At 46.8% G+C, this 15625-nt stretch overlaps 1 protein-coding gene across 1 annotated transcript in view; it reads right to left on the reverse strand.

Moving 5' to 3' along the window:
* Nucleotides 1–15625, reverse strand: part of dner (delta/notch-like EGF repeat containing) — a 297241-nt gene that overhangs the window by 54333 nt on the left and 227283 nt on the right. The window contains exon 7 of the mRNA XM_041182998.1: nt 12652–12765. Coding sequence (XP_041038932.1) covers nt 12652–12765 — 114 coding nt within the window. The remainder of the gene's footprint in view (nt 1–12651; nt 12766–15625) is intronic.

The following is a 15625-nucleotide window of genomic DNA, read 5'->3' on the forward strand; positions in this document are numbered from 1 at the left end:
TTATGGAATGAAGGGCAATAATGTGACCTGTCAATCTCCTGTGACCGACGGCAAATGTCGCTACTGTTTGCGATGTTTCCTCAGCCTCACAACTATCAAGGCCAGAGTGCATCCAGGTCAGGTACCTCTGCACTCTCCCCATTCCAATGGTACATAACATGCCATGTGGCATTCCTGAGGCCATCTGACCAGCATGTGTGATTAATGTTTGGGGCTGGTCTTGACTCTTTTTCACCCCACCACTGTTCTTCTCCTTAGGGTCTTGAAGGGTGAGTGACTTATGAGGCTGGGGGGAAAGGGATGAAAGGTTGAACTGAATGTACGCTAACTGATGCACTGTCCGTGTTGTTAATTTCAGCATCACCACCAGAGCGACCTGCACCTCGACCCCGCGGCCAACCCTCCACACCTGAGGGCCAACACGTGCAACATGCGGCACATCATTTCAGCCAGCCAGGCACCAGCGCAGACACACACACCTGTCGGCTAGTGTCCCAGGTCACAGTGGAGAGGGCACATCACAATCGCTGGAAGAGATGGCAGGGACAGAGAGTGCCGATGGCACCAGCAGCTGAGGGCTGCAGGGGACAAGGCACATGCTGAGTCCGGCACTGATGACGTTCCTCTGGAGTTGTCACCAATGCAGCAGCTGCAGGACAGGCGGCAGGAAGTGCATTTGCATCTGGCAGGGTTGCATGAGAGAATGCTTCAGTTGCTCTCTGCGACGGAGGAGTCCAGGCAGAGTACACGTGAAGGTTTGGCCCATAGGGCAGAGCTTCAGGTTTCCTCCAATGAGAGATTGGTGACTGTCTTAAGGAGGGGCTTCAATCGAATGGAATATTTCATGATTGGGATACCCTCTGACCTGCAAGCTCTCACAGTGGTACTGGCCACGGGTGGTCATTCCAAATGTGGGAGATGTTGTGGACATCAAGTGTTGGTGCTTGGTGCCCATGCATCTGCCATGAGCAGGGAGCTCAAAAGGGACCTCATGTTGGCACAGCAGCTGCCTGTTGTCGCTGTGAGCTCCTCTCAGGGCGCTCCGGATGAGGGCAGCAGCTCCTCCGCCCCTCTGCCAGTCAACGTTTCTTCCATTGAGGCTGCGACAACTGGGGAGGTGCCAGTTCTGGAACTGGCCATTCCCTCCCAGGCAAGGCCATCACAGGCTCCATGGGCCAGAGGACGCTCGCCAAGGACATCGAGACCAACAGGACAGCAGAGTCAGCAGGCTGTCTCTCAAGCCACTCCGACCAATGGGGTGGCACCTAGATGTTGCACCCGCAAACATAAGCATAAGGCACCTTAGGCACTCCCCGGGTATGTCACTGGTGATTTTGTGTTGGCCTTAGAATAGGGACCCATATTTTTGTGATCGCTAACAAGTGGTGTGTTTTTGTCTTGGACAAAATAAAGTCCACCTTTGTAACCATGGCTGAGGGTCTTTTGTTTGTGGTGCATTTTTCTTTTTCACATATTTATCATGAGTGTTTGAATGGACATTGATGTTTCAGTACTAAGGTCTTATTTGCAGCTGATAAGGTGGAAGATGTAGCACCTAAGTGCCACATGTGGAAGCGCCAGGCAATGCTGGTCCTGCAGATCCATGTGTGTGAAGCTAGCTGAAGGTTCATTGGATTAAATTGTCCCGGGTGTCCCTGCCTCCTTGGTGTAATAGCGGGTTGGCTTGCAGCCCCTCATCATCGGCCTGTGCTTCCTCATCCTCTAAGGCACTGCTAGATACATCATGTGCAGCCTCATCCAGGGCGTCAAGGTCTTCATCTGCATCCCCCCTTTCCAGCGCAAGATAGTGGTAGTCTGCTGCGCCCTGCACAATCAGAGACACGCGATCTGGGTGGTGGGGGGGTGGGGGGGGGGATACTGGAGCGCGCTCCCTGAGCGGTCCAGGCATCGGAACCGCATCTTGAGAAGACCAATGGCTCTCTCCACCACAGCCCTTGTGGAGGCGTGGCTGCTATTGTACCGCTGCTCAGCTTCTGTTCTTGGATGGCGGAGAGGCGTCACGAGCCACCTTCTGAGGTGATAGCCCTTATCACCCAGCAGCCATCATCCAGCTGAACCGGAGCACTGAAGAGCCCCGGCACCTGGGAGTGTCTGAGGATGTAGGCGTCATGGGAGCTGCCTGGGTACCTTGCACAGCCTTGTAGAATCAGCATCCTGTGATCACACACTATCTGCATGTTCATGGAGTGGAAGCCCTTCCTGTTGACGAAGGCACCGAGCTCACCTGCTGGTGCCTTGATGGCCACATGTGTACAGTCTATTGCACCCTGGACACGGGGGAAGTGAAGCCAGCAATGCCCGTGAAGCCTCTGGCTCGCTGTGTCTGGCTTGCCTCGTCACAGCGGAAATGGACGAAGGTGGATACCCGTCTGAACAGAATGTCTGTGACCTGCTTGACACAAGTCTGGTCAGCTGATTGGGAGACACCGCAAAGATCACCCACCGAGCCCTGGAAGGATCCAGAAGCATAGAATTGGAGGGCAACTGTGAGCTTCAATGTCGCTGGCATGGGGTGTCCACCCACACAGTTAGGGGAGATCTCAGGGCCAATCATCTGACATATATAGTTGACTGTCTCCCTTGAGAGTCGGAGCTTCCTTTGGCACTGCACCTCAGACATATTGAGGTAGCTGCTTCACCACCTGTATACCCTGGCAGCAGGATAATGGCGTCTTCTGTGGCCCCTTCCACCTTGGACGACCTCTTGGCCCTGTGGCCCTTGTGCCTGCGCCTGTCCTCCCAAAGGTGGCTCCCTTGGAGGCTGATTGTCCACTTCTGGCCTCCTCCTTTTTCTATCCCTCCGTTCCTCCTCAGAGGAGCTGCCTTCAGTGGAGAGGTCAGAACCCATACTCCCAGGCTAAATGGAGGCCTCTGGAAAGCTGCAGGCCCGAGAAAGATTATTGTCTCCAGTCTGGTTTCAAAGTACACAAGAAGCTCTTGGAAATCGATGAGAACTACTAACAATCACACAGGCAAGTTTTAAACACTTTCTGCAATTATAACTTCATGTAAAACATGAACAATACCTCCGAGACCACATATGCTGACATTGCAAAAATTTTCTTAAATAATCTCCTCCCCGCCTGCCCGTTGGGCCCCTGCGCCAACCCAAAGTTCGCACATCCCTATAATCACCCAACATGTGCCCAGGAAATGCTATACATCCAAAAAGAAAATGACATGAAAGAGCATTTTAAAAGATGCCACGTTTTCAGTAGTCATTCCATCAATCATGCCAATACTTATAAAAGTCACTTTCAAATCAATTATATGACCAAACATTTTTATCACTTCTATTTACTTAGGCAGTACCTTTTTTCAGATTTGATAGTGATGAATTGCAGTGTCGCACAAATTTATGCTTCTTTCTTCCCCCAATACACAATTCTTTGAGGTTCTCTTTTTTATTAAATACGAAGGTCAAAAATAGGTACTTGAGCCCACTCAGTCATTATTTAGCTACTTGTTCAATTGTTCAACAGTTGTCATGGACAATTGGCAAAGTTAAGGGCCTTAACGAGCCCTTCAATTAATGGTGGGCGAACTGAGCGCGCCCGCCCACCGAAATACCGCGATGCCCTGCGCTGATGTTGGCTCCGCCACCCACACGACAGTTGGAAAATTCTGGCCATCATTTCAGAGTTTTGGAATTGGATAATGATGTTTCTGGGCATTCTAACTCTTTCCTAATTAGTCGTCTGATAAACAATGATTATAGATATAAAAAGAAGTTCTGGATTGGACAAGCATCTTCTGCATTTGATTGGTCATTACCATTAACTACATCTCTAATATATATATATATATATATATAGCACTCTTCACTCCCTTGTGACACAACCATGGGAAATCCAGTGACATGTTCCATTTTCTCCAGTGCTCCTCAAATGCAGCAAGATGTTGAAAAGTATTTTGCATTAAACAGTTCTTGAGCCAGAGGAAAAAAAAAAGGGTTAGGGTGGCAAACTGAAAGCACAGCCGAAGAGATAGGTTATGAGAGGTTTTTTTGTAAGGAGGCAGGGAGATGCCATGATAAAGAGAATGAGGCAGGACGCTTCTGAAGTAAGTAGTGTAGGAGTTGAATATCTGAGATGGTTTTCCCAATTGTCTGCCTTTTTTTGTGTGGAAGAAATACAGAAACTGCTGAAAATTGTTGTAAACAGGACTTGGGGTGACGGAGGGCAGGTGCCTTCACAAGAGCTTCCTGCATGCTAATGGAGGGAGGCAGTAGAGGCCATTGTTAATATCAGTGTCACTCCAAGCACTGCTCCCCAAGGTCAGAAGGAGTTCAATTACTTCCTGAGAAGAGTTAAAGTAAATCTACGCACTTTTGCCAGTACATATCTCCACTCAGGCTGCCTCTACTCACCAGCTTAACTCACATACCCTTCCCATTTCAACATCTGGGGGGAATCTTATTTCTGCAAAGGGCAATGTCTCCAAATACTCAAGCATCTTTAGCCAAAACCACTTAACTCACAACTTGCTTTCCACAAACTCACTTTCAAGGATATTTAACTTAAAGGGACAATACACCATCTTAACTTTTCATCAAGGCATGCAGGCACTCTCTTGGCTGAAAATGTGTCATTTCACCTTTTCAAGGAGCTGAATAAATGCATCCAGAGAAGGAAAGTGATGCGGAAAACCCAGCATGCATGCAAAGACCAGATGATACACATCATTGGTGGACAGGCTGGAGAATCTTTGGGAGGCAGCGTGGCAAGGTGGCAACAGGTGATTGGTAAAAGCTAGGAAATGGTCATCATGGTCATCCCAAGGCTCCTCTAAAGCTAGGTCCCATCAAAGTGTGTGTCTTTGGGCTGGTGGAGTGTGTGGGTGAGCACTGTGACGGGTGTTCAAGGAGGGTGCTTCAGATTCCTTTTCAGAGGTTTCTTTGGGGCTTGATTGGGGGCCCTGGGTTATGGACTCCATTGGCTGTTTCCCAAATGTGCCTGCGAAAGCAAGGAGAGATAATCAGTGCGTGGCAGTGCCTGTGAAACAGGACACATCACTCACAGCATGGTTGTCTGATGGATGTTGCACTGCTGGATCCTCACTTGGCAGAGCAGCGCCAACCTCACCGTCAGCACAGGGGTGGTCCAGATCCTCGCTGGCCAGCTGGATGGCTCTGTTTTCAAAGCCTGTGAAGGCCTTGATTTCAGACATTCCTCCACCAGTCTGCGAGCTCTCCCTCTTGTTGTGTGCCAGCTTGCCCTGCACGAATTGAGATGGAGAATGTGTTAGCAGGGCGCCTTCCAGGGCAGATGATAAGTATGCCTAGCATGTGTTCATGGCGAGTGGTCCCATGGATGGGATGAGGACAATGAAGCTGTGTGTGTGTGAGAGAGTGAATGGTGATGTCCCTTGAGCTGGCAGTGAGCAAGGGCCATGTGGTTGTATGATGGGTTTGCGAGTGTGTGAGTTGAGAGTGGTGAGAAGAGTGACTTACCCTGGTGGAGATCAATCATCCTCTTGCGGCACTGGGTGGCTGTCCTCTTTTTCAGGGCATTGGTGCTGACCACCACTGCCACTGCCTCCCAAGACAGATTGGTGATGTTGCTGCCCATCCTGCGGCCAAAGTGGGAGCCCACGGCAGGTTCCCACAGCGTCCAAAAGGTGCTCGAGGAACGCATCATTAAACCAGGGACTGGAATCATTTTGCCTTTCGGGCCATGTCCTCCTTGCAGCAGTTGTGGGCTGGAAGCACTGAGATGTGTGCGTGCAGCTGTACTTTAAATATGCTGCCTGGCGTGATGTAGCGGCAAGGTGATGTCGAGGCGGGCGAATGAGTGCCCGCCTGCCATGGAAACGGCGTGTTTCCTGGGAACGCATAATTAATGTGGTGGGTTTAGGACAATATGGCGTGAGAAGCCGCCCTTGCAGCTAGCTGGTAAAACATAATTTTCCCCGCCCACTATGCACTTAGTGCTAATTTGGGACGATTCCACCCAGTATCTTACCATCTCCTCTGGACATTTAATAGTAAGTATTACCATCACCGAACCCCTCACTGGAAACATCCTGGGGGGTTACTAATGACGAGAAACTTAACTGGGCCAGCCATACAAAAGCAGTGGCTAAAAGAGCAGATCAGAGATTTTGAATTCTGTGGTTAGTAACTCACCTCCTGACTCCCCAAAGCCTGTCCGCCATTTACAAGGTGCAAGTCAGGCATATGACGGAATACTCTGCACTTGCCTGGATGAATGCAGCTCCAACAACACTCAGCATGCTCGACACCATCCGGAACAAAGCATTAATTGGCATCCCGTCCATCATCTTAAGCATTCACTCCTCCACCACGGGCACAGAGTGGCAGTGCACTGTTCAGTATACATGGTGCACTGGCTTGGCTTTCTTTGACAGCATCTTCCAAACCTACAACCTCTACTTTCCGGGATAACAAGGGCAGCAAACGCTTGGGAAGACCACCACCTGAAAGTTCCCCTCCCAGCCACACACCTTCCTGACTAGAAACTATGGTCCAGATTTATGCCAGGTCAAGACCACTGGCAGGCCTTTAAAAATGGCATCAATTGGCTTCAGGCAGGACTTCTGCCCCTCAATTAGGAGGAAGTCCTGCCTTAGAGAGCTGCCAGCCAATCAGATTGGCTGTCAGCTCTCCAGTTCCTGCAATGACAGGGCTGCAAGTTCAAGAAGATGTTGGAAGCAAGTCCAGAACAGGAGGCTTAGGGCAAGGTGGGTAGGGAAGACCTGGGGGGGAATGGGTGGGGGTGATGCGGGTCTCAGGAGAGAGGCTGGGCAGGGTGGGAGGTCCAGGGGCCACCAGACCTGAAGGGGGGGAAATGCCCAACTTCAGAAAGAGGCTCCCGGTGGAGGGACCCTCCCCAACACCCCCACCCCCCTCCCCCCCCCCACCAACTTCCTGCCTGGGATGTAGCTTTGATGTATTTTGGGCTTCTCCCAAGGAAGTTCAATCTTTCCGTCAGCCTAAAAATTGAGGCTGGGCGGGAAACAGCCCCACCAAGTATTGGCCACTTAAGGGCCTCAACTGGGGCAAGGGCCGGCTTCTCGCCTGAGGCCTTGTCCGCCCCAGTGTAAAATTGCTGTGTGTTCGGGATGGGCGGGTACCTGGAGGGACTCCTGTCCATTCAATTTCACACACCCACCCTCCCCCCAAACCCGCCTAAAAAACTGCTGGTGGGAGAGGGTAAAATTCTGGCCACAATCTTTCGATTAAATAATAAAGCAATGAAATAAACAAATTATCAACCCCTGTTAAAGGGCTGCTTTCATGTTATTGTAACTTAAAACAAAAACTTTACCAGAAACTTACCAAATTCGAATGTCATTCTGGGGGGGTTTGACATCGTACTCCAGCCCCTGCGATGCACACTGGTCACAGAAGAGTGTCTCTTTATACTCTTTTGAGTATCAATTAAAACAAATGAACAAGTAATCCAATGGCCATCCCCTTAAGGAGCACTATAACAAAAGTCAAAAACTTCAACAGAAACTTATCAAATTAAATTAAAATAACGTTCCCAGGGCTGATGGTGCATCTGCCCCCTGAGGTCGCAGAAGGCCTCTAGCCTACTGGCAAACACCACGTGCTCCCTCTCCAGGGAATGTGGCCGCAGAAGGTGGACAGGCAGTCAGGCCTAATGACCCCCTCACCCACCCGCTGCCTGGGCCTATTAATGGCCACCTTGGCTGGGTCCAGGAGCAGGCTTACAAGGAGGTTTTCCACACTGTCCAACCCTCTTTCCATCAGGCAGCCAAATGTCAGGAGCACGGGGCTGAAGTACAACCAAAATTTGAGAAGCAGCCCCCTCAAATAATCAAGAAGGGGCGGCAATGTCACCCAACCTATGTAAACATGGAACACAGACTCCTCAAGGCCACAGAAAAAGAGTGTTTCTTTATAAATGTTTAATATAATCTGCGCTGTACGACACATGGTTATAATCCAATGAGTGCTCCCCCCCCCGCCCACTTGTATCATTTAACCTTAATTTATACAACTAACAAGGATCTGTCTCGGGGCCTGATCTATTCAATGTATTCATTAGGTGATGGGATAGAAAGCCACATATTCAAATTTGTCAATGACACAAAGATAGATGGCATTGCAAACAGTGTAGAAGGAAGTGTAATATTACAGAGTAATTGATCGATTAAGTGAGTTGGAAAAATTGGCTTTTAATGCAGGCAAAGGTGAAATCATCCACTTTGGATTTAAAAAGGATGGAAAAGGGTGAAAATCTGGAAATAATATAGGCACAAAGAGACTTGGGGGTCTAGGTACATTAAAACAGTTCATTAAAATGTGAAGAACAGGTACAGAAAATAATCAGAAAGGCTAATGGAAACTGGCCTTTATATCTAGAAGAATAGAATACAAAATACAAAGTCCTGGTCAGCCCATTCTTGGAGTACACTGCGCAATTCTGGGCACGCCTTAAGAAAGATGTGGACTCAATGGGCCAAATGGCCTCTTTCTGTGTCGTAATGACTCCATGACTCTTGATGTACTGGACTTGGAGCGTGTGCAACGTAAATTTATTTGTGTAATACTCTGACTTGGAGGCTTCTGCTACGAGGAGAGATTAAATAAACCAGGGTTGTGTTCGCTGGAACTTAGAAGGTTAAGAGGTTAAGAGGCGATTTGGTCGAAGTTTCCAAGGTGAACAGTTAAGGTAGATTGGGAGAAAGCATTTCCACTAATTGGGGAGTCTAGGACTAGCATAATCAAAAAAAATACAGCCTGGTCTTTCAGGAGTGAAATTAGGGGCCGAATTTTCTCGTTAGCTTGCGGGCATGCGTCCCGATGCCACCGAGCGTCATTCCAATCTTCCATTTGGCAGGCACACGCCGATGGTGGCTGCGCGCCCGCCCAATTGTCAAAGGCCTGTTAAGGCCATTAATAAACTAAGCCAGCTCATTCTGAATGCTGCCCATCCAGCCTTAAGGTTGGCGGGCAGGCGAAGAGCCCAAGCGGCCTTCATGTTTTTCATGAAACCTCATCCAGGGGCGGGATGAGGCTTCATGAAGGTTTTAACAAATTAATAAATAAATTGTGCTCACTTCATAAACATGTCCCAGCTCATGTCTGAATAATGTTTTTATCTATTTATTTCAATGTTTAGATATGAACTTAATCTCCTTGAGGCAGCTCTGTGCCTCAGGGAGATTTTTTGCACTCTTTCACGTGCATGCGTGAAAGAGTGCAGGCCCCGACTCTCCCTCCTCCCCCTTTCTGCACAGGGAGCGCTGAGCGCTACTGGGCACGCGTCACGCTGGGCGGGCCTTAATTGGCGTGCAGCCAATTGTGGGCAGTGACTGACTCTGTGCCCACCCCCGACCAGCCTGCCAAACAGGAGGAAGAATCTGCCCTAGGAAACATTTCTTTATGCAAAGAACTCCCTTTCATAAATGGTAATTGACGCTATATCAATTACTAAGACTGAGATTGATAGCTTTTTGTCAGGCAAAGGTATTAAGGGATACGGGGCAAAGGCAGATATATGGAATCAGGCCATTTTCATGAAGTGGATCGACTTCTGCTGGGCCTTTGAAGAGTTTCATTGGGAAAATATTAGTTAGGTGCAGATTTTTGTGGCAGTTTTAAGTAAGTAGGCCATAAAAAATGTTTTATTTTGTTTTATCCTCCCTAAAATGGGTGGCAAATTAGTGTCAAATCCAAACCATATGACAAATCTATAAACACAGTTCTGTTGTCAGACAGCCATTAAATGGAGGCCGGATGCTTCCCCAGAGGGAGAAAGATGTCAGCATCTTTTAGTAGCTGACTGAACAACAGAATTCACAAAACTGTGACAGCAGGATGTCTCTCTCAGGCTAATAGCCTGAGAGATTCTGCTGACTGTTCTGACAATATTGCCATTTATGATTACAATTCAGCAATGTTTAATATAGAATGTAGTGTGAAGTACAAAAGTAGGAGGTAATACTGGTTTGGCAAAGGGAAAGCTCTGCTAATTAGAACGTATCAGAACATGAATTTTTAAAAGTTAAATCTCTAAATGTATCACAACTTGAAATGACAACAACAATGTAAGGAGTCACATTAATTATGCCTACCACTGTTAAGTGGAGAATTATGACAGGATAGTACAAGGATATAACAGCTCTTGTATTACTTCTGCTTATGAGGAACAACTGCGGCAGATATTAGAAGTACCCAGTTAGTTTGTTGGCACAGGAGGTAGGCAGACAATTAACATTGGCATAATGGCTCAACGCTATGGGCAGAATATTCCCCCCGTTGGGGGGGAAGTTTAAGAGCGGGCGCGCACAGGCGCGCCTCCAATCGGCACCCCCAGCTGGGGGGCGTGCTGCCATTTTGCGTGGGCGGGCCAATTAAGGCCCGCCCAGCATGACATCCGCACGGAAGCGCTATGTGCTCCCTTTGCGGGTGGGGGATGAGGGGTGGGGGAGAATTCCCTGAGCTGAGAGTGCGCTTTTTCACGCATGTGCATGAAAGAGGGCACTCATCTCCCTGAGGCTAAGTGCTGCATCAGGGAGATTGGCTCCACTGTCAAAAATATTAAAAATAGAGAGAAAAAAATTCCCATGAGTTGGGACATGTCCATTACTTTTAAATACACTTTAAATACACTTTAATGAAATTTTTTAAAACCTACATGAAACCTCATCCTGCCCATGGATGAAGTTTCATGCTTTATCTAATGCCCGCAAGGGCTCCCGGCCTGTCCGCCAACCTTAAGGTTGGACGGGCAGGTCCATTAATTACTTTAATGACTCTGTCAATGGCCTCAATTGGCCATTGACAGGTCGGTGGGCGCACAGCTGGTTTTGCTGAGCCCCTGCCTACCTGAAAATTTAAATGGGGTGCGGTGACATCACGAGTTCTGCCTGACGTCACCGCATGTCATTTTACGTGCCGGCAAGCGGGCCCTGCCCCCTACTCGCCAACTGGGAAATCCTGGCCTATTATATATTACAGCGAATATCTATTCTATAAGGCCCTGTCTCTCATAAAATACACACACAGGGCAGAATTTTCTGCCTGTTGGGCGGGCGGACCCAACCCAATCTCCTTAATTGGCCCACCCAGCATGACATCCGCCGGGAAGCACTATGCACTTCCTGTGTGGGGGGGGGGGAGGGGAGTGATGATTCCCCAAATGCAAGAGTACGCTGTTTCACACATGTGCACGAAAGAGCGGACATCCCCCTGAGGCTAAGTGCTGCCTCAGGGGGATCGCTGACAGCTCGATGAACTTTAAAAATAGAAAAATAATAAAATCCTTAACATGTCTCCCATATGTGACAATGTCACACGAGATGGGACATGTTCATAAATTTCACCGAAACTTCAATAAACTTTTTTAAGGCCTACGTAAACCTCATCCCGCTGGTGGATGAGGTTTCAGGTTTTTTCAGAAGCCTGCCGGGACTCCTGGCCTGCCCGCCAGCCTTAAGGTTGGATGGGCAGGTCCTTTAATTGTTTTAATGATCCTGTCAATGTCCTCAATTGGCCGCTGGTTTGGCTGTATGCCCGCCTTCCTGAAAATTTAAATGGGGCGGGATGAGGTTGGGGGTTCCGCCCAACGTCATCCTGCATCATTTTGCCGTTGGCGAGTGGGCCCCGCCCCCAAATCACCAACGGCAAAATCCAGCCCATATTGTTCATTGTCTTCCTCTATGGATCCTATCTATTTGGATATCATCATGGTATCTTGCATTGCATTCTATGAGGTTAGATGACATTTGCACTTGATTTGAATTTTTACACTTTTATAGTACTGTGCAAAAAAACAAACCTTGTTCCATTCCTGTATTGAGAATCTTTTTCTTTATCTGAATATTTATTGGATGTTCTCTTGTTGGGCATGCACATTTAAGGCAAATGCTAGCTGTTTCAGCAGGTTATACAGAATAAACAGTACAGTCTGGCTTTAGATTTAAATATTCAGGGAGGCCTCGCTCTGCCGTTTGATAACTGCATTGTGTTAGATGGAGACCTGTCTAACAGATCATTTAAAGTATGTTGACACATGAATGGGTGGAATTTTATGCTAGTGGGATTTTATGGTCTCGCCGAACCCAATGGACTTTTGAATGGCTCGCTGCATTTTACAGCCCTGCCCCCTGCCACATTGGGGCCATAAAATTCCGCCCAATTAATCAATTAATTCCACTTGTCCTAAATATCTGACATTCCTATCTGGTTAATATAGTTATAGGATATATGGGGGATAAAATTTAACTTCGACAGAGGCACAAAGTGGTCTCTGACTGTTTATTACTGGAATGGTATAGGTGCAATTTCACCTATGCTTTTCTATATAGAAGATCATATATATGAGAAGATCACATGGTCGAAATATATGACCATATGAAATTGGAGCAGAAGTAGGCCGTTTGGCCACATGAGCCTGCTTCGCTATTCAATTAGACCATGGCTCAGCTGTTTGTGTTTCAAATTCCACATTCCCATCCAACTCCGGTAACCTTTGATTCCCTTGCCTAACAAGAATCTATCTACCTCAATCTTAAAAATACTCAACGATCACGTGGTTGTATTCCAGTAAGCAAACTAACAGTGACAAAGATTGTCTGTCTGATCTCTAGGTCTTGTTACTCTTACCTCAATGAATTGTCATGTTCAATGCCTACCTTCTGGGCACAGACAGCTGTAGCCAGTGGATCTGCTCATGCAAGTGGCTTCATTTTCACATGGCTGTGAGACACAGTGATCAATTTTAGACTGGCACAGTTCTCCTGTGTAACCTGGTAACACATAAAAGATCCATAAAATGTAACTATTTCTTATATTAGGGAACAAAAGTGCTATCAAGAAAGTAATCATAAAAAGATTGCCATTGCTCTGTACTGAATTTGCAAAAGACAATTCTGCATCAATTGGCTTCATTGCATTCATACAAAGCAAACATCTTTTGCCTTCAGGAATGAAACAGCTTACATAGCTTCTCCCAGTGTCTTGGCCAACATGTAGTCCTCAACCAATATCAATAAAACAGATTATCTGGTCATTTAACTCTTACTTCATTGATCCTGTCAGCAGCACATGCTCATCAGAAAGATTAATAACTTACTGTTGCAATATTTACATTTTCAAATATTTTAAGGCACAGTAGTGTCTCTGCTGATACTGATGCCAACACTCTTATTCAGTATCTGAATGTACACCCGGCTGGTTGAACAACATATTTATATTGTTGGCTGCCACTTCAAGTGAGTTCCACAGCTGTGCTTTTTGGTTTGTGCATAAATCTATGAACTGTGATGCCTACAATTTCAGCAGGGATTCTCTAAGCTGTTGTAACATTGGCGGATACCCATAAGAAACAGCACTTACACTACTTCTCTGGGGTATCTGCTGATCCTCCAGCAAAGTTACAGCAAGAAATTAGAGAACACCTGTGGAAATCCTACCCCTTTCTATATTAGATATTGCACATATGCATACACTCCATGTGTGAATGCTTCAGTAAATCCAGTAAATAAATAATGTAATACTGAGCCATAAACACCAGGTTCCCAGATTTGAACCCTCATTTGTATTGAGATAACTATTCACATCTTGGGGAGAGGCAGCTATTGCAGATACCTTCATTGTACATAGCTATTTCATCCTGACCTCAGCTTCCAACCTCACCCTCTCCTCACCATCACCAAACCCACTGACTTTACCCACAGAACATCACCTGTCTCTGCTGCCATAGTGCACCGAGGTCCTGGGAATTGTATAGATCCCTTGGGTTGTACAGCTCACAATAAATGTATACATTGAATACCAATTGTATTATAATTGTATTGAAGCACCTCAGAGTGCAACATGTTGTATGTTGATAACTCCAATATCATTGCACTGTCTGACTGTCTGTAATGACCATATTGAAATGATTGTAATATTCATTGATTGTATTGAAGCACCTTGTGATCCATATGTAAAAGTTGAATCTGATTGCACTTTTTGTGATGGCAATTTAGAAATGTTTTGTAATGTTCTTTCAAATGTTTTAAGAATAAAGCATATTTTTCAAAAAAAAATCACCTGTCTCTGTTGCTGCCTCAGCCGACCTGCTGCTGAAACCTTCATTCACGTCTATGTTACCTCTAAGTTCAACTTCCAATCCCAATGTCCTCCTAGCTTTCCAACTTGCACCCTCTGTAAACTTGAGTCATCCAGGAGCAGTGCCTGTCTCCCAACTCACACTGACACCAGTCGCTGACCTACATTAGCTCCTGGTCTGCCAACACCTTGATTTAAACATTCTCATTCTGGTTTTCAAATCTCTACACAGCCTCACCTCACTTCTCTCTGTAATCTCTTCAAGGCCTAAACCCTCCAAGATCTCTGTGCTCCTCCAATTCTGGCCTCTTGCACATTCCTGATTTTCACCATTTCACCACTGGCAGGCGTGCCTCCAGCTACCTGGGTGATAAACTCTGGAATTCTCCCCCTAAACTGCTTTGGTTCTCTCCTCTCTCTCTACCTTAAGGTGCCCCTTAAAACCTAACTTTTTGAGCAAATATTTAGTCACCTGTCCTGATATTTGATTCGGTGTCAAATTGGTTACCAAATTGTTTTTGGTAACTCTACTTTAAAGCACCTTGGGATGTTTTACTACTTCAAGGAATTATTTACATGCAACTTGTTGCATTTTTTTTGTTCTTTCGTGGGATATAGCTGTCATTGGCTAGAAAAGCATTTATTGCCCATCCCTAATTACTCTTGAGGAAGTGGTGATAAGCTGCCTTCTTGAGTCTCTGCAGTCCATGTGGTGGAGGTACATCCACAGTGCAGTTAGGGAGGAAGTTCCAGGATTTTGACCCAGCCACAAAGAAGGAACGGCGATATATTTCCAAGTCAGAATGGTTTGTGGCTTGGAGGGGAACTTGCAGATGGCGGTGTTCCCATGCATCTGCTGCCCTTGTCTTTCTTGATGGTAGAGGTCGAGGGTTTGGAAGGTGCTGTCAAAAGAACCTTGGTGAGTTGCTGCAGGGCATCTTGCAGATGGTACACACTGCTGCCACTATGCATCAGTGGAGGAGGGAGTGAATGTTTGTAGATGGGGTGCCAATCAAGCGGGCTGCTTTGTCTTGGATGGTGTCGAGCTTCTTGAGTGTTGTTGGAACTGCACTCTTCTAGGCAAGTGAAGAGTATTCCATCAAACTCCTGTCTTGTACCTTGTGTCTTGTAGATAGTGGACAAGCTTTGGGGAGTCAGGAGGTGAGTTACTCACCGCAGGATTCCTAGCCTCTGACCTGCTCTTGTAGCTGAAGCATTGATATGGCTGGTTCAATTCAGTCTCTGATCAATGGTAGCCTCCAGAATGTTGATAGTGGGGGATTCAGCAATGGTAATGCCATTGAATGTCAAGCAGAGATTGTTGGATTCTCCCTTGTTGGAGATGGTCATGCCTGGCAATTGTGTGGCATGAATGTTACTTGTTGTTGCTGTAGGGAGGGGAAAAATTTCCAGTGGCCCCAATCTTACTTACCATTCCTTATTCCAATTGGAAGTGCACATGCGGTAGTTGCCAGTCATGGTCATCTATTATGGTCATCTATGATTGCCTGTTAGCACCACTGTCTAGAGTCTTTTGTGAAGAATGGTCAGTGA

Source organism: Carcharodon carcharias, chromosome 2 (assembly GCF_017639515.1).
Source record: "Carcharodon carcharias isolate sCarCar2 chromosome 2, sCarCar2.pri, whole genome shotgun sequence".
NCBI classification, from domain to species: Eukaryota; Metazoa; Chordata; class Chondrichthyes; order Lamniformes; family Lamnidae; genus Carcharodon; species Carcharodon carcharias.